The sequence below is a fragment of the Bombina bombina genome, chromosome 6, assembly GCF_027579735.1.
Source record: "Bombina bombina isolate aBomBom1 chromosome 6, aBomBom1.pri, whole genome shotgun sequence".
Taxonomy (NCBI): domain Eukaryota; kingdom Metazoa; phylum Chordata; class Amphibia; order Anura; family Bombinatoridae; genus Bombina; species Bombina bombina.
Window position 1 is genome coordinate 273,513,030 of NC_069504.1, and position 19,611 is coordinate 273,532,640.

At 42.2% G+C, this 19,611-nt stretch overlaps 1 protein-coding gene across 3 annotated transcripts in view; it reads right to left on the reverse strand.

Moving 5' to 3' along the window:
- The window catches only part of LOC128662856 (adipocyte plasma membrane-associated protein), a 284,431-nt gene that overhangs the window by 90,931 nt on the left and 173,889 nt on the right, over nt 1-19,611 (reverse strand). For all 3 annotated transcript variants that reach the window (XM_053716861.1, XM_053716862.1, XM_053716860.1), the window contains exon 8: nt 13,264-13,459. In XM_053716861.1, the coding sequence (XP_053572836.1) occupies nt 13,264-13,459 (196 nt within the window). The remainder of the gene's footprint in view (nt 1-13,263; nt 13,460-19,611) is intronic.

The following is a 19,611-nucleotide window of genomic DNA, read 5'->3' on the forward strand; positions in this document are numbered from 1 at the left end:
AGACAATTGAGAAAGGTTGACCAGCGCAGATTTAGAGGGGTCAGAAACCTTACTAGCAGGCAAACGTTTAGATTTCCTCTTACGCTTACCCGAATTAGGGAAAGCAGACAAAGCCGCAAATACTGCAGAAGATTTCCATGCGGCAAAATCCCCTGGTAAATAAACACCCCCAGGAGTTTGAGAAGAAACAGAAGGCACAGAATGAGAAACAACTAAAGCTTGGGACGTTTGAAGAGAAAACTGAGGCATATCATGCACAGCATTATCCTGAGAGACAATTGGCTCAGAAGGGAGTAACTTTAGTTTAAATTTTAGATAAGCATGAGAAACAAAATTGCATAGGCAGGACCATTTGGGCTTTCAAACATAGTAAACATTTATCCTATAGAGATAGACTGATCCTGTTCTGAGTCCATAACTTACAGAAGAACAGGTCCCACTAGAAATTAAATAAAAATAAAGAAAATTGAAATATCAAAATTAAATATCAAATTTAAATCCCAAATTTAAATATCAAATTTAAATCCCAAATTTAAATATCAAATTTAAATCCCAAATTTAAATATCAAATTTAGTAGGCCAATATCATATAAAGTACTGAGGGCTCAACCCTAGACAAGGATGTCTGAGGCTCCTACCGTGACCGGAATTAATACCCCACTAGCAAGAAAAAACTGGACACTCTGCAGCTATGCTTTCATCTTGTCAGACGATCCAATTGATGAGTAGCAAAGCCGATACACCTAGACTCAAAGCTGACACACTTAGACTCATGAAGATCTGCCTCATAAAACCAGAAATGCGGAAGTCACTTGAGCGGTTGGAAAAGAAACTGTGCCACTTTATAAGTGCGTGAAAAGTAAAAACGGCCCAACTAAATAATAAAATTCAAAACCCATCCTAACGCTCTTCAAGGTTAAGCTAGCCAATACATAAGGGGACAAGTAAAAACCCAGTTAGACACCTTCCGCTAAGTAATGAGGGAAAATTAACCCTCAAGTCTCTCCTTACTGTCTCATACAAATAAAGTGCCTGAGGAATTATGTTTCAATTACTCTTATGCCAATAAAGCTGCTCCAAAAATGTACCCATAAACCAAACAGGATAGCTATGTCCCAGAAAGTGATCCACTTGAGAGTTAACCTCTGAAGTGCCGTCCTTCAGTACCTAGAAGGAAAGGGCACTTACCCGTGGATCCAGCTGCAGTGTAGATAGCAGCTACTTAGGTGTGACAGGCACTGCACTCCCTGTCATGGACCTGTAGTGAAAGAAAGAAGTGAGTAACCAACCCTGGCTTTCTTCAAAGGGGTAGCAAAGTGTTAGAAGTAAAGCAAAGACCACCTTGCCGCTTTCTAACTGCTAAAAGCCACCACTACTCTTACTAAAGAGATTGACATGGTCACAGCTAGACCCCAATCCTTGCTTGCAGGGAAAAGTACCCATAAAAGTATTAAATATCTTCAGATACCGTCTTCGCACATCCTCCATTGACAAAGGCAAAGAGAATGTCTGGGGATTATGGGTAAGGGAAGTTACACTTAACAGCTTTGCTGGGGTGCTCTTTGCCTCCTATTGCTGGTCAGTAGTTGAATATCCCACTAGTAATTGGAATGACGTTGTGGACTCTATGCCATAGGAAAGAAACATAATTTATGCTTACCTGATAAATTTATTTCTCTTGTAGTGTATTCAGTCCACGGGTCATCCATTACTTATGGGATATATTCCCTTCCCAACAGGAAGTTGCAAGAGGATCACCCAAGCAGAGCTGCTATATAGCTCCTCCCCTCACATGTCATATCCAGTCATTCGACCGAAACAAGACAAGAAAGGAGAAACCATAGGGAACAGTGGTGACTGGAGTTTTAATTAAAATTTAGATCTGCCTTAAAAAGACAGGGCGGGCCGTGGACTGAATACACTACAAGAGAAATAAATGTATCAGGTAAGCATAAATTATGTTTTCTCTTGTTAAGTGTATTCAGTCCACGGGTCATCCATTACTTATGGGATACCAATACCAAAGCTAAAGTACACGATGATGGGAGGGACAAGGCAGGAACTTTAAACGGAAGGAACCACTGCCTGTAGAACCTTTCTCCCAAAAACAGCTTCTGAAGAAGCAAAAGTGTCAAATTTGTAAAATTTTGAAAAGGTATGAAGCGAAGACCAAGTCGCAGCCTTGCAAATCTGTTCAACAGAGGCCTCATTCTTAAAGGCCCAGGTGGAAGCCACAGCTCTAGTGGAATGAGCTGTAATTCTGTCAGGAGGCTGCTGTCCAGCAGTCTCATAGGCCAAACGTATTATGCTACGAAGCCAAAAGGAAAGAGAGGTAGCCGAAGCTTTTTGACCTCTCCTCTGACCAGAGTAAACGACAAACAGGGAAGAAGTTTGACGAAAATCTTTAGTTGCCTGTAAATAGAACTTCAGGGCACGGACTACGTCCAGATTATGCAAAAGTCGTTCCTTCTTTGAAGAAGGGTTAGGACATAATGATGGAACAACAATCTATTAAATGATATTCCTGTTAGAAACTACCTTAGGTAAGAACCCAGGTTTAGTACGCAGAACTACCTTGTCTGAATGGAAAATCAGAAAAGGAGAATCACAATGTAAGGCAGATAACTCAGAGACTCTTCGAGCCGAGGAAATAGCCATTAAAAACAGAACTTTCCAAGATAACAGCTTAATATCAATGGAATGAAGGGTTTCAAACGGAACACCTTGAAGAACTTTAAGAACTAAGTTTAAGCTCCACGGCGGAGCAACAGTCTTAAACACAGGCTTAATCCTAGCCAAAGCCTGACAAAAAGCCTGAACGCCCGGAACTTCCGCCAGACGTTTGTGTAAAAGAATAGACAGAGCAGAAATCTGTCCCTTTAACGAACTAGCAGATAAGCCCTTTTCTAAACCCTCTTGTAGAAAAGACAATATCCTAGGAATCCTAACCTTACTCCATGAGTAACTCTTGGATTTGCACCAATATAAATATTTACGCCATATCTTATGGTAAATTTTTCTGGTAACAGGTTTCCGAGCCTGTATTAAGGTATCAATAACCGACTCCGAGAAGCCACGCTTTGATAGAATCAAGCGTTCAATCTCCATACAGTCAGCCTCAGAGAAATTAGATTTGGATGGTTGAAAGGACCCTGAATTAGAAGGTCCTGCCTCAGAGGTAGAGACCATGGTAGACAGGACGACATGTCCACTAGGTCTGCATACCAGGTCCTGCGTGGCCACGCAGGCGCTATCAGAATCACCGATGCTCTCTCCTGCTTGATCTTGGCAATCAGTCGAGGTAGCAGCGGAAAAGGTGGAAACACATAAGCCATGTTGAAAACCCAAGGGGCTGCTAGAGCATCTATCAGCGCCGCTCCCGGGTCCCTGGACCTGGATCCGTAACAAGGAAGTTTGGCGTTCTGGCGAGACGCCATGAGATCCAGTTCTGGTTTGCCCCAATGATGAATCAGTTGAGCGAAGACCTCCGGATGAAGTTCCCACTCCCCCGGATGAAAAGTCTGGCGACTTAGAAAGTCCGCCTCCCAGTTCTCCACGCCTGGGATATAGATCCCTGACAGGTGGCAAGAGTGAGACTCTGCCCAGCGAATTATCTTTGAGACTTCCAGCATCGCTAGGGAACTCCTGGTTCCCCTTTGATGGTTGATGTAAGCCACAGTCGTGATGTTGTCCGACTGAAATCTGATGAACCTCAGTGTTGCTAACTGAGGCCAAGCTAGAAGAGCATTGAATATTGCTCTTAACTCCAGGATATTTATTGGGAGGAGTTTCTCCTCCTGAGTCCACGATCCCTGAGCCTTCAGGGAGTTCCAGACTGCGCCCCAACCTAGAAGGCTGGCATCTGTTGTTACAATCGTCCAATCTGGCCTGCGAAAGGTCATCCCTTTGGACAGATGGAGTAGAGAAAGCCACCAGAGAAGAGAATCCCTGGGCTCTTGATCCAGATTTAGTAGAGGGGACAAATCTGAGTAATCCCCATTCCACTGAGTTGGCATGCATAATTGCAGCGGTCTGAGATGCAGGCGCGCAAATGGCACTATGTCCATTGCCGCTACCATTAAGCCGATAACTTCCATGCACTGAGCTACTGACGGGTGTGGAATGGAATGAAGGACACGGCAAGCATTTAGAAGCTTTGATAACCTGGACTCCGTCAGGTAAATTTTCATCTCTATAGAATCTATAAGAGTCCCTAGGAAGGGAACCCTTGTGAGTGGTAATAGAGAACTCTTTTCCACGTTCACCTTCCACCCATGCGACCTCAGAAATGCCAGAACTATCTCTGTATGAGACTTGGCAATTTGAAAACTTGACTCTTGTATCAGAATGTCGTCTAGGTACGGAGCCACCGCTATGCCTCGCGGTCTTAGAACCGCCAGAAGTGAGCCCAGAACCTTTATAAAAATTCTCGGGGCCGTAGCTAACCCGAAGGGAAGAGCTACAAACTGGTAATGCCTGTCTAGAAAGGCAAATCTTAGGTACCGATAATGATCTTTGTGAATCGGTATGTGAAGGTAGGCATCCTTTAAGTCCACTGTGGTCATGTACTGACCCTCTTGGATCATGGGTAGGATGGTTTGAATAGTTTCCATTTTGAATGATGGAACTCTTAGGAATTTGTTTAAGATTTTTAGGTCCAAGATTGGTCTGAAGGTTCCCTCTTTCTTGGGAACCACAAACAGATTTGAGTAAAATCCTTGCCCTTGTTCCGTCCGCGGAACTGGGTGGATCACCCCCATTAGTAAGAGGTCTTGTACACAGCGTAGAAACGCCTCTTTCTTTATTGGGTTTGCTGATAACCTTGAAAGATGAAATCTCCCTTGTGGAGGAGAAGCTTTGAAGTCCAGAAGATATCCCTGAGATATGATCTCCAACGCCCAGGGATCCTGGACATCTCTTGCCCAAGCCTGGGCGAAGAGAGATAGTCTGCCCCCCACTAGATCCGTTTCCGGATAGGGGGCCCTCTCTTCATGCTGTCTTAGGGGCAGAAGCAGGTTTTCTGGCCTGCTTGCCCTTGTTCCAAGACTGGTTAGCTTTCCAGCCCTGTCTGTAACGAGCAACAGTTCCTTCCTGTTTTGGAGCGGAGGAAGTTGATGCTGCTCCTGCCTTGAAGTTACGAAAGGCACGAAAATTAGACTGTTTGGCCTTTGATTTGGCCTTGTCCTGAGGAAGAGTATGACCCTTACCTCCAGTAATGTCAGCAATAATTTATTTCAAGCCGGGCCCGAATAAGGTCTGCCCTTTGAAAGGAATATTAAGCAATTTAGATTTAGAAGTCACATCAGCTGACCAGGATTTAAGCCATAGCGCTCTGCGCGCTTGGATGGCGATTCCGGAGTTCTTAGCCGTTAGTTTGGTTAAATGTACAACGGCATCAGAAACAAATGTGTTAGCTAGCTTAAGTGCTTTAAGCTTGTTCATAATCTCATCCAATGGAGCTGTGCGAATGGCCTCTTCCAGAGACTCAAACCAGAATGCCGCAGCAGCAGTGACAGGCGCAATGCATGCAAGGGGCTGTAAGATAAAACCTTGTTGAACAAACATTTTCTTAAGGTAACCTTCTAATTTTTTATCCATTGGATCCGAAAAAGCACAACTATCCTCCACCGGGATAGTGGTACGCTTAGCTAAAGTAGAAACTGCTCCCTCCACCTTAGGGACCGTCTGCCATAAGTCTCGTGTGGTGGCGTCTATTGGAAACATTTTCCTAAATATAGGAGGAGGGGAAAAGGGCACACCGGGTCTATCCCACTCCTTGCTAATAATCTCTGTAAGCCTTTTAGGTATAGGAAAAACGTCAGTACACACCAGTACCGCATAGTATCTATCCAGCCTACATAATTTCTCTGGAATTGCAACCTTGTTACAATCATTCAGAGCCGCTAATACCTCCCCTAGCAATACACGGAGGTTCTCAAGCTTAAATTTAAAATTAGAAATCTCTGAATCCAGTCTCCCTGGATCAGATCCGTCACCCACAGAATGAAGCTCTCCGTCCTCATGTTCTGCAAATTGTGACGCAGTATCGGACATGGCTCTCACATCATCAGCGCGCTCTGTCCTTAACCCAGAGCTATCGCGATTGCCTCTTAATTTTGGCAATTTAGATAATACTTCTGTCATAACAGTAGCCATGTCTTGCAAAGTGATTTGTATGGGCCTCTCTGATGTACTTGGCTCCACAATATCACGCGCCTCCTGAGCGGGAGGCGAAGGTACTGAAACGTGAGGAGAGTTAGTCGGCATAACTTCCCCCTCGTTGTCTGGTGATAATTTCTTTACATATAAAGACTGACTTTTATTTAAAGTGACATCAATGTATTTAGTACACATATTTCTATGGGGCTCCACATTGGCCTTCAAACATAGTGAACAAACAGATTCATCTGTGTCAGACATGTTTAAACAGACTAGCAATGAGACTAGCAAGCTTGGAAAATACTTTCAAATAAATTTACAAGCAATATAAAAAAACGCTACTGCGCCTTTAAGAAGCACAAAAAGCTGTCACAGTTGAAATAACAATGAACCAAATTAGTTATAGCAACCAAATTTTCACAGCAAATGTATTAAGTTAGCAAAGGATTGCACCCACCAGCAAATGGATGATTAACCCCTTAATACCCAAAAACGGATAATCAATTTAACAATTAACGTTTTTATCACAGTCAAACACACTGTCACAGGTCTGCTGTGACTGATTACCTCCCTCAAAATGAATTTTGAAGACCCCTGAGCTCTCTAGAGACGTCCTGGATCATGGAGGAAGAAGCAGGAAGACTGTGACTGAATTTTTACTGCGCAAAAAAGCGCTAAAATAGGCCCCTCCCACTCATATTATAACAGTGGGAAACCTCAGTTAACTGTTTCTATGCAGAAATATACGTTAGCCATGTGGAAAAAATCATGCCCCAATAAGTTTTTTTTTTTTTAATTCTTTTTATTGAGGAGAATATAAGAAAACATTATTACAGCATAATTGTCATATACATCAAGTATTCAAGTCATGCTTGGTGATTTATAACTGACACAATGAGAGTCCTCATTTTTTCATCCCTTCTAATTTAAGAGGTCACTCTTGGACCTGTGATGATATATATGTCCATAAATAGGGATTATTAATAACCATAATAAACAAAACAGTAACATAGAAAGGTATGGTTAAGAACAAAAATAAATTGAGATGTGATAAGCCATAGCTGAGTGAACATAACAGTGACATAAAAGAAAAAATGGTTAAGAACAGAAACAACTTGAGGTGAGATGAGCCATAGCTGCGGACAGCATTGTTATCTAGAACAGTGCCTGTACAGTCCCAGCAATCTATTAAACTTGTGTGATTTCTAAGTGGGAACAGGGGTATAAGTAGTTTGATGTGTGCGCTTTAATAAGGGGGCTTAACTATACTGTATTGGGGACTAGAAATTCAATCCCCTACTATCACCAGTATGTATATATATATATGGGAATATAGCCCCTTGACTGCGACCCATATGTCAAGTACAGCCATAATGTGGACCTATATATATGAGGATACAAACACGATTATTGAAGGAGGGTTGCTACCAAATATGATGATTCAGGGTCAATGTTTACAAACACTAACGTTATTCATGAGTTTACCAGGGTTTGAGGGAGGCAGCCATAGTGGGGAAGCTTTTGGAGCACAATATGCAGGGTAAACTTAACATGGTGGAACATTATTAACTAAATGAGACATGTATTAAACCAGACTTGTATCTGGGGGTGTTTTAACTAGTGATGTTTAGTCCAAAGTTCTCTTCAGCCTGTATCGAATCGAAAGTTATGTGAAGTTGCGGCTGATATGCCGTCTATAATGTTATGTGATGCAGCGGTCCCATGCTCGCATGGTGCTAATGGCAGCTGCACTTCGTGATAGTGCATTCCCAAAACAGCGGCGTTTGCCTCCATTTCAGAACCTCTCCCTTCACCTGGCTTGCTGCATGGAAAGAGTCTTAAAGAGGCAGCTGGTGCACCGTTAATGCTTTTTGAGATTGAAATCAACCCTGATGTTGCTGGTGCTGATGATGATCGGGCGTTACTGTGGTGCCGCTCAGGATCAGTTGTACTCAACCCCTGCTCCTTACTCTCGTTAAGCGGAGTCCCAGCTGGTTCACCGGGAGCAAGATGGAGCTGTGCAGACATAAATGGCAGCCATATGGTATGTGATTGGTTTCCAGCCGCGCCGGTGTCCTTCAGCGCAGCCTGCAAGCCGGCCAAGGCCTTCTCTCTGCTATAGGGATGGTGGTCAGGCTCACGAGGGGTGCTGGTAATGGCTTGGTCTCCCCGTCGCTTTGATAGGGCAGTTAGGGGAAAAGGTCTCACCTCTGTTATTGCTCCCCTCTGGACGCCATCTTTAGTTTTGGGCGCTGCAAAGCACTGGTCTGATGTATCGGTATGTGAATGCCTGTGGCCAGTATTCTCTGTGGGAACTTGGTAAAAAGAGTTTTGATACATCTTGTTAAGCAAACTGTCCAGCCTAGAGAAACGCAGATTAAGTTCCTGTTCCAGTTCCATCTCCCAGGCGGTCTCCATGTTAGAATAGTCTGTCATGTTGTGAGCTTTGTAGCTATATGTTATGCTATGCAATATTGTTTAGAAGATCAGTAAGGCAGTCTCCCGCTGCCAGCACTGGTAACCCGGAGGAGCCGGGGGGGGGTTGCAACCTATAGATAGGCCGCCACCTTAGGTATTAAGCTTCCGAACTGTGTCTCCGTTTTCATAGATACAGCAAACAAAGTTGAGTTATGTTCGCCTTATGTTAGGCAATAGTGGTTTGTTTCCAGATTTGCTGTTAATGTCTCTAAATTGGCGGATTATAGAGAGATCTTACAGAGCTGACAGTAAATGCGACTTGTTAGGTACGCCATTCGGACACGCCCCATGCCCCAATAAGTTTTATCACCAAAGTACCTCACAAAAACGATTAACATGCCAGTAAACGTTTTGAACATACATTTTAAAGGTTATGTAGTGTTATTAATAAGCCTGCTACCAGTCGCTTCTACTGCAGTTAAGGCTCATACATTACTTCAGTATTAACAGTATTTTCTTAGTCAAATTCCATTCCTTAGAAAATTACTTCAGTGCACATACACTCATCAGCCTGATACCAGTCGCTACTACTGCATTTAAGGCTGTACTTACATTACATCGGTATCAGCAGTATTTTCTTAGTCAATTCCATTCCTTAGAAAAATAATTTACTGCACATACCTCGATTGCAGGGGACCCTGCATGCTATTCCCTTTTCTGAAGTTACCCCACTCCTCAGAATGTGCGAGAACAGCCAGTGGATCTTAGTTACTTCTGCTAAGATCATAGAAAACGCAGGCAGATTCTTCTTCTAAATACTGCCTGAGAGAAAAACAGCACACTCCGGTGCCATTTAAAATAACAAACTTTTGATTGAAGAAATAATTAAGTATAAAAACTCCACACTCCTCTCACTCCTTCCTACTATGTTGAGTGTTGCAAGAGAATGACTGGATATGACATGTGAGGGGAGGAGCTATATAGCAGCTCTGCTTGGGTGATCCTCTTGCAACTTCCTGTTGGGAAGGGAATATATCCCATAAGTAATGAATGACCCGTGGACTGAATACACTTAACAAGAGAAAATAAAGATTCAAGCATATGGCTATCATAAAGTCTGGTATTTTGTTACAAACATCTGACCCAGCATAATTCACTCTAATAATGTAGCCAGAAACTTAGTAGTATGATGTATTACCCCACTCCAGTACAAAGGTATTTAATGTCCTCTGTGCAGTATACCATCAGAAGCCGGTCCAGCTTCCGCTGAAATTAGGGAACTGCAGGGCTTGAGCATAATCTCCTAGGTCAGTGTGATATTGATACAAGGAATAGACTAAAGAAAGCTTGATGTTGGCACCACTCGGTAGTACTAGAGACACAATAGGTGAATCCTCTGTCACTCTCTCTTTATAAAGACCCAGGTCCACTCGCTCTTCATAAAGACCCCTGCAGAGAGAGCACCCATCATAGCTTCTTTTCCTGAAGATCGCTGGGACTGGAAAACTAGTTTCTGCTTGTTGGCAAGTATCACCTGCAACTCTGGTTCACTGTATTTGCTCATGTTATAAGAATCCTCACAAATATCTGCTGGCTGTTGACTAATTGTGATCTAGTTAAGCTCTCCTGAAAACGTCTTAATTTGATACTGTTCATATTTCCTCAAGCAGCATGCATGGTGACTTACTTCCTTACCTTGTTGTGCAATAAGCCTGTCAATCCTTTACAGAATTGCAATTCAAAGTCCTCTAACATTATCTTTAATGCTATGTAGAGCCCCTCCACGTCCATATTTAGCAGAGATAAAGTACCTACATGTAATCATAAATGTGCAATGTCTCCTAAACATTGAGATACGGCAGATATCTGAAGGTACTCTGCTTTGGGGTCAGTGAGACTCAAAAATAGTTCCAAAGTCTCGATGCTGGTTTCAATCTGCACAATACGAGGATCATCAGAGAGAGTTTTCAGCTGGTCCAAAATATTTTTGGGTCAGTCCAGGATGGTTTCTCACTGGAAGGATTTTAGACCACTAAATCTGCAAAGCCAGAGCAGCAAACAAAGCTGCGACCCGTCATGGCCGCCTGGAAGTTCCCCTCCAAAGAAGGTAATTTTAAACATTTCATTTTACTTCTTTTATCTAATCTGCTGCATTCTATTGGCATTGTTTAGAAGCATACCTAGGTAGGTTCAGGAGCAGCAATTTAATACTGTGAACTAGCTGCCAATTGGTGGCTGCACATATATGTCCCTTGTCATTGGCTCACCTGATGTGTTCAGCTAGGTCCCAGAGTTTTATTTCTGCTTTTTCTTCAAAGAATACCAAGAGAATGAAGCAAACTTGATAACAGAAGTAAATTGGAATGTTCTTTAAAATTGTTTGCGCTGTCCGAGTCATTAAAGAAAAAACATTGGGTTTCATGTCAATTTAAGGCCACAAAGAGAAACTAGGGCCTGGAACGAAAGGTTAACGTTGGTCCAGTATATGTAGAACAATCTAGACATCCAGATAAAGAGTGAGGCAAGACTGAAAGACCTAAGATAAAGACGAAATATGGAACCTCAAGGGGCACTTGGATAGGCCCTTGTCATAATATGCCTAAACAAAATAAAGGATTTGAGAAACAGTCACTAAATCTCTAACAAAACCCAGATCCAGAAATAGCATGTAAAGACCAACAAGAGGGGTATTAAGTAACCAGGTGATCAGAACTCACTAGCGAACTTGGTTAGAGTAATGGACCCAAATACAAAAGACCCAGAACTCAGCAAAAAAAGTTAATTCTTACAATAATGATAATAATAATGATAATAATAATACTAATAATATTTTAAGTAAAAAACATGTAAAAGCCAGTGCATTTACAAAGGCCATAGTTCTGGAGCCATAGATCTGGAATCTGGTTTGGGGTTTTTTGGGGGGGTTTCAGAATCAGATTTCAGATGGGAGCCAAATAGCAGCAGCTCATCAATAGTTTCCCTCTAATGTCTTAAATCTAGTCCAAATATATCTTTGGAACAGAATAAAGCAGTTGGAGAGAATCTGTTGATTGAACAGACATCAAACACATGGATCTAGGATGCATATTAGGTGGCAACAGTTAAAACATATTAAAAAAGGTTTTCAATAAAATCTATTAAAGGGGCATAATACTCATATGCTAAATCACTTCTAACTGATGCAGTAGAACTGTAAAAAGCTGACAGGAAAATATCACCTGAGCATCTTTATGTAAAAATGGAAGATATTTTACCTCACAATCTCCTCAGCTCAGCAGAGTAAGTTCTGTGTAAAAAGTTATACTCAGCTGCTCCCAGCTGCAGGGAAAAAAATAAAAAAAATAAAAAAATGAAAAGCAACCAATCAGCATCAGCATTGCTGAGGTCATGAACTCTTTTACTGTGATCTCATGAGATTTGACTTAACTCTCATGAGAATTCATAGTAAACTTCCTTTACCTGATTGGTGTAATAAGATGAGAGTGCACGAGGCTCATCCTTTCAGCTGTCCCAGGACAGACATACTAATATGCTGCTTAGAAATCCTTTACAATGGGATGTGGCTACTGAGGAACTTTTGAGGTAAAATATCTTTCTTTTTTACATAGAGATGTTCAGGTGATATTTTCTAGTCAGCTATTTACAGCTATACTGCATCACTTTCAAGTGTTTAAACATTTGGGTATTATGGCCCTTTAACTGAAAGTTGTATAAATATATATTGGACATTAACACTGGACCTAATGTATTAGTATTTATCTAATATTTTGTGTATTAAGTATCTGCACTTCAATAGATTGTTCCCTTCAGCCTCGTTACACTAAGTTTTTGATAAGATATGAAATTTGCTATCGTTCTCACTGGACTTCATCCATTGGACCAGCTGCCTTTGGGAGTGGGCAGCAATGACTCACTTGATGCAAGGGAGTTAATATGTGCCGTTGTGAGCACATCATTCCCTGATTTTTCAAGGAAAACTCCCTCATAAGCCTAAAACAGCCATTTATGATAATTTACACTCTAAATTATATCAAGAATATTTTCTTTTGACAGAAAACAAACCAACAAAAATGATCTACAGATTATGTGCTGAGAAAAAATGTGAAATGTCTCTTATTAGAAACAGGACTGCACACTGGGAGATAGTGCATCACATATTTTGATGCCAAAACAGGGTGTGTGTAGGGATATCTTTTTTATTAGACTAACATTTCATATTAAAATACAAGTTTTTTCATCTTCTTCGGGTCTCAAGCATTACTGAATTTTTGTAGTATTACTTTAGACCTAAAAAAAAGAGGAAGGTGAAAAAAACTATTTTAATACAGAATGTTGCTTTAAGATATCACTGCAAAACATAAATGCATATCAGAGAGTCACAGAGCTAATCACATTTGGACAAGGCACATCTGTTTCCATATGAATGCAGCTGTAACTATCAACCTCCCTATAGCAATTAAGACTATAATTACATCATAATTTTGTAAAGCTTAAATAGAAGAATTCCATGGTCTGTCCTAGCCATATATATGTCCCTCTTTATTAGTGTTTGTAACTTTTCATACAAAATCCCACTTCACAAAACTGAGGAAAATCCATTTATGTGGTTGCACAGAAATGAGGGCACATTAAGTAAATATAACACAACGTTTTAGCCTGTTAAAGTAATGAGGAAAAATTCAGTACCTTTACAATGAATCTCTTCAAGGCAGGATAAGGGGCAATAATATCTAGAAATGGTAAAAATAACCCAGGAAAGCGAGTTGTAGAAACGCCAACACGGTATGTGCCCATGGCTGAAATTCTTATGTTGTCAGGATATCCGGGCATATTGTCCACAAAAATTTCTTTCACTCCTGCTTTACTGCCGGTTAACCAATACCTATACATTACATACAGAGAAGACCATGTTCATTATCAACATTTTTATATTCTATTTTCAGCTTTAGGGTCCCAGTTTGAGTCCCATTACTGGATTTTCTAATCTTGGTGCAAAATAGTTTACAAAAAATTTCAGCTCATCAACTACAGATGAGGTATATTCCGTTTACCACAGAACTGCAACATAAAATATAAACTGTACCTTTTATACTGTATTCTGCACGCTATGGTGCCACTTTCCTTTCTAGCACTGGGATGAATTCTGTCTCAGTTTCATGAATTACTTAAAAGGACATAATAGAATAAATTGACACGAACAATAGTGCATAACAAATTTGACTAGGACCATTTTTAGCAAGACACTTTTGTTTGCACAACCATATGTTTGAGAACAGTTTTGTGATCATTTTTCTTGTGCACACAGCTCTGTTTGCATATGCACCTGCATCATATATGAGCACAAGCTTGGTATAATGTCCCTGGCATTTAGATTATGCTCTTGTATTAACTGCACATTCACCTTACTGTGGGGAGCCAAAAGCACAATAAAAGTTAATGTGGAACATTGATGTATCATGGATGTATCAACCCAGCCTCCTGTAATGTATATTTATTTTAAAATAAAAAACAAGCAAAAACAGAATTTATGTTTACCTGATAAATTACTTTCTCCAACGGTGTGTCCGGTCCACGGCGTCATCCTTACTTGTGGGATATTCTCTTCCCCAACAGGAAATGGCAAAGAGCCCAGCAAAGCTGGTCACATGATCCCTCCTAGGCTCCGCCTACCCCAGTCATTCGACCGACGTTAAGGAGGAATATTTGCATAGGAGAAACCATATGATACCGTGGTGACTGTAGTTAAAGAAAATAAATTATCAGACCTGATTAAAAAACCAGGGCGGGCCGTGGACCGGACACACCGTTGGAGAAAGTAATTTATCAGGTAAACATAAATTCTGTTTTCTCCAACATAGGTGTGTCCGGTCCACGGCGTCATCCTTACTTGTGGGAACCAATACCAAAGCTTTAGGACACGGATGAAGGGAGGGAGCAAATCAGGTCACCTAAATGGAAGGCACCACGGCTTGCAAAACCTTTCTCCCAAAAATAGCCTCAGAAGAAGCAAAAGTATCAAACTTGTAAAATTTGGTAAAAGTGTGCAGTGAAGACCAAGTCGCTGCCCTACATATCTGATCAACAGAAGCCTCGTTCTTGAAGGCCCATGTGGAAGCCACAGCCCTAGTGGAATGAGCTGTGATTCTTTCAGGAGGCTGCCGTCCGGCAGTCTCGTAAGCCAGTCTGATGATGCTTTTAATCCAAAAAGAGAGAGAGGTAGAAGTTGCTTTTTGACCTCTCCTTTTACCTGAATAAACAACAAACAAGGAAGATGTTTGTCTAAAATCCTTTGTAGCATCTAAATAGAATTTTAGAGCGCGAACAACATCCAAATTGTGCAACAAACGTTCCTTCTTTGAAACTGGTTTCGGACACAGAGAAGGTACGATAATCTCCTGGTTAATGTTCTTGTTAGAAACAACTTTTGGAAGAAAACCAGGTTTAGTACGTAAAACCACCTTATCTGCATGGAACACCAGATAAGGAGGAGAACACTGCAGAGCAGATAATTCTGAAACTCTTCTAGCAGAAGAAATTGCAACCAAAAACAAAACTTTCCAAGATAATAACTTAATATCAACGGAATGCAAGGGTTCAAACGGAACCCCCTGAAGAACTGAAAGAACTAAGTTGAGACTCCAAGGAGGAGTCAAAGGTTTGTAAACAGGCTTGATTCTAACCAGAGCCTGAACAAAGGCTTGAACATCTGGCACAGCTGCCAGCTTTTTGTGAAGTAACACAGACAAGGCAGAAATCTGTCCCTTCAAGGAACTTGCAGATAATCCTTTTTCCAATCCTTCTTGAAGGAAGGATAGAATCTTAGGAATCTTAACCTTGTCCCAAGGGAATCCTTTAGATTCACACCAACAGATATATTTTTTCCAAATTTTGTGGTAAATTTTTCTAGTCACAGGCTTTCTGGCCTGAACAAGAGTATCAATAACAGAATCTGAGAACCCTCGCTTCGATAAAATCAAGCGTTCAATCTCCAAGCAGTCAGCTGGAGTGAGACCAGATTCGGATGTTCGAACGGACCTTGAACAAGAAGGTCTCGTCTCAAAGGTAGCTTCCATGGTGGAGCCGATGACATATTCACCAGATCTGCATACCAAGTCCTGCGTGGCCACGCAGCAGCTATCAAGATCACCGACGCCCTCTCCTGATTGATCCTGGCTACCAGCCTGGGGATGAGAGGAAACGGCGGGAATACATAAGCTAGTTTGAAGGTCCAAGGTGCTACTAGTGCATCTACTAGAGTCGCCTTGGGATCCCTGGATCTGGACCCGTAGCAAGGAACTTTGAAGTTCTGACGAGAGGCCATCAGATCCATGTCTGGAATGCCCCACAGTTGAGTGATTTGGGCAAAGATTTCCGGATGGAGTTCCCACTCCCCCGGATGCAATGTCTGACGACTCAGAAAATCCGCTTCCCAATTTTCCACTCCTGGGATGTGGATTGCAGACAGGTGGCAGGAGTGAGTCTCCGCCCATTGAATGATTTTGGTCACTTCTTCCATCGCCAGGGAACTCCTTGTTCCCCCCTGATGGTTGATGTACGCAACAGTCGTCATGTTGTCTGATTGAAACCGTATGAACTTGGCCCTCGCTAGCTGAGGCCAAGCCTTGAGAGCATTGAATATCGCTCTCAGTTCCAGAATATTTATCGGTAGAAGAGATTCTTCCCGAGACCAAAGACCCTGAGCTTTCAGGGATCCCCAGACCGCGCCCCAGCCCATCAGACTGGCGTCGGTCGTGACAATGACCCACTCTGGTCTGCGGAAGGTCATCCCTTGTGACAGGTTGTCCAGGGACAGCCACCAACGGAGTGAGTCTCTGGTCCTCTGATTTACTTGTATCTTCGGAGACAAGTCTGTATAGTCCCCATTCCACTGACTGAGCATGCACAGTTGTAATGGTCTTAGATGAATGCGTGCAAAAGGAACTATGTCCATTGCCGCAACCATCAAACCTATCACTTCCATGCACTGCGCTATGGAAGGAAGAGGAATGGAATGAAGTATCCGACAAGAGTCTAGAAGTTTTGTTTTTCTGGCCTCTGTCAGAAAAATCCTCATTTCTAAGGAGTCTATTATTGTTCCCAAGAAGGGAACCCTTGTTGACGGAAATAGCGAACTCTTTTCCACGTTCACTTTCCATCCGTGAGATCTGAGAAAGGCCAGGACGATGTCCGTGTGAGCCTTTGCTTGAGGAAGGGACGACGCTTGAATCAGAATGTCGTCCAAGTAAGGTACTACAGCAATGCCCCTTGGTCTTAGCACCGCTAGAAGGGACCCTAGTACCTTTGTGAAAATCCTTGGAGCAGTGGCTAATCCGAAAGGAAGCGCCACGAACTGGTAATGCTTGTCCAGGAATGCGAACCTTAGGAACCGATGATGTTCCTTGTGGATAGGAATATGTAGATACGCATCCTTTAAATCCACCGTGGTCATGAATTGACCTTCCTGGATGGAAGGAAGAATTGTTCGAATGGTTTCCATTTTGAACGATGGAACCTTGAGAAACTTGTTTAAGATCTTGAGATCTAAGATTGGTCTGAACGTTCCCTCTTTTTTGGGAACTATGAACAGATTGGAGTAGAACCCCATCCCTTGTTCTCCTAATGGAACAGGATGAATCACTCCCATTTTTAACAGGTCTTCTACACAATGTAAGAATGCCTGTCTTTTTATGTGGTCTGAAGACAACTGAGACCTGTGGAACCTCCCCCTTGGGGGAAGCCCCTTGAATTCCAGAAGATAACCTTGGGAGACTATTTCTAGTGCCCAAGGATCCAGAACATCTCTTGCCCAAGCCTGAGCGAAGAGAGAGAGTCTGCCCCCCACCAGATCCGGTCCCGGATCGGGGGCCAACATTTCATGCTGTCTTGGTAGCAGTGGCAGGTTTCTTGGCCTGCTTTCCCTTGTTCCAGCCTTGCATTGGTCTCCAAGCTTGCTTGGCTTGAGAAGTATTACCCTCTTGCTTAGAGGACGTAGCACTTTGGGCTGGTCCGTTTCTACGAAAGGGACGAAAATTAGGTTTATTTTTGGCCTTGAAAGGCCGATCCTGAGGAAGGGCGTGGCCCTTACCCCCAGTGATATCAGAGATAATCTCTTTCAAGTCAGGGCCAAACAGCGTTTTCCCCTTGAAAGGAATGTTAAGTAGTTTGTTCTTGGAAGACGCATCAGCTGACCAAGATTTCAACCAAAGCGCTCTGCGCGCCACAATAGCAAACCCAGAATTCTTAGCCGCTAACCTAGCCAATTGCAAAGTGGCGTCTAGGGTGAAAGAATTAGCCAATTTGAGAGCACTGATTCTGTCCATAATCTCCTCATAAGGAGGAGAATCACTATCGACCGCCTTTACCAGTTCATCGAACCAGAAACACGCGGCTGTAGCGACAGGGACAATGCATGAAATTGGTTGTAGAAGGTAACCCTGCTGAACAAACATTTTTTTAAGTAAACCTTCTAATTTTTTATCCATAGGATCTTTGAAAGCACAACTATCTTCTATGGGTATAGTGGTGCGTTTGTTTAAAGTGGAAACCGCTCCCTCGACCTTGGGGACTGTCTGCCATAAGTCCTTTCTGGGGTCGACCATAGGAAACAATTTTTTAAATATGGGGGGAGGGACGAAAGGTATACCGGGCCTTTCCCATTCTTTATTTACAATGTCCGCCACCCGCTTGGGTATAGGAAAAGCTTCTGGGAGCCCCGGGACCTCTAGGAACTTGTCCATTTTACATAGTTTCTCTGGGATGACCAAATTGTCACAATCATCCAGAGTGGATAATACCTCCTTAAGCAGAGCGCGGAGATGTTCCAACTTAAATTTAAATGTAATCACATCAGGTTCAGCTTGTTGAGAAATTTTCCCTGAATCTGAAATTTCTCCCTCAGACAAAACCTCCCTGGCCCCATCAGACTGGTGTAGGGGCCTTTCAGAACCATTATCATCAGCGTCGTCATGCTCTTCAGTATCTAAAACAGAGCAGTCGCGCTTACGCTGATAAGTGGGCATTTTGGCTAAAATGTTTTTGATAGAATTATCCATTACAGCCGTTAATTGTTGCATAGTAAGGAGTATTGGCGCGCTAGATGTACTAGGGGCCTCCTGAGTGGGCAAGACTCGTGTAGACGAAGGAGGGAATGATGCAGTACCATGCTTACTCCCCTCACTTGAGGAATCATCTTGGGCATCATTGTCATTGTCACATAAATCACATTTATTTAAATGAGAAGGAACTCTGGCTTCCCCACATTCAGAACACAGTCTATCTGGTAGTTCAGACATGTTAAACAGGCATAAACTTGATAACAAAGTACAAAAAACGTTTTAAAATAAAACCGTTACTGTCACTTTAAATTTTAAACTGAACACACTTTATTACTGCAATTGCGAAAAAATATGAAGGAATTGTTCAAAATTCACCAAAATTTCACCACAGTGTCTTAAAGCCTTAAAAGTATTGCACACCAAATTTGGAAGCTTTAACCCTTAAAATAACGGAACCGGAGCCGTTTTTAACTTTAACCCCTTTACAGTCCCTGGTATCTGCTTTGCTGAGACCCAACCAAGCCCAAAGGGGAATACGATACCAAATGACGCCTTCAGAAAGTCTTTTCTATGTATCAGAGCTCCTCACACATGCGACTGCATGTCATGCCTCTCAAAAACAAGTGTGCAACACCGGCGCGAAAATGAGGCTCTGCCTATGATTTGGGAAAGCCCCTAAAGAATAAGGTGTCTAAAACAGTGCCTGCCGATATAATCTTATCAAAATACCCAGATTAAATGATTCCTCAAGGCTAAATATGTGTAATATATGAATCGATTTAGCCCAGAAAAAGTCTACAGTCTTAATAAGCCCTTATGAAGCCCTTATTTACTATCTTAATAAACATGGCTTACCGGATCCCATAGGGAAAATTACAGCTTCCAGCATTACATCGTCTTGTTAGAATGTGTCATACCTCAAGCAGCAAGAGACTGCTCACTGTTCCCCCAACTGAAGTTAATTCCTCTCAACAGTCCT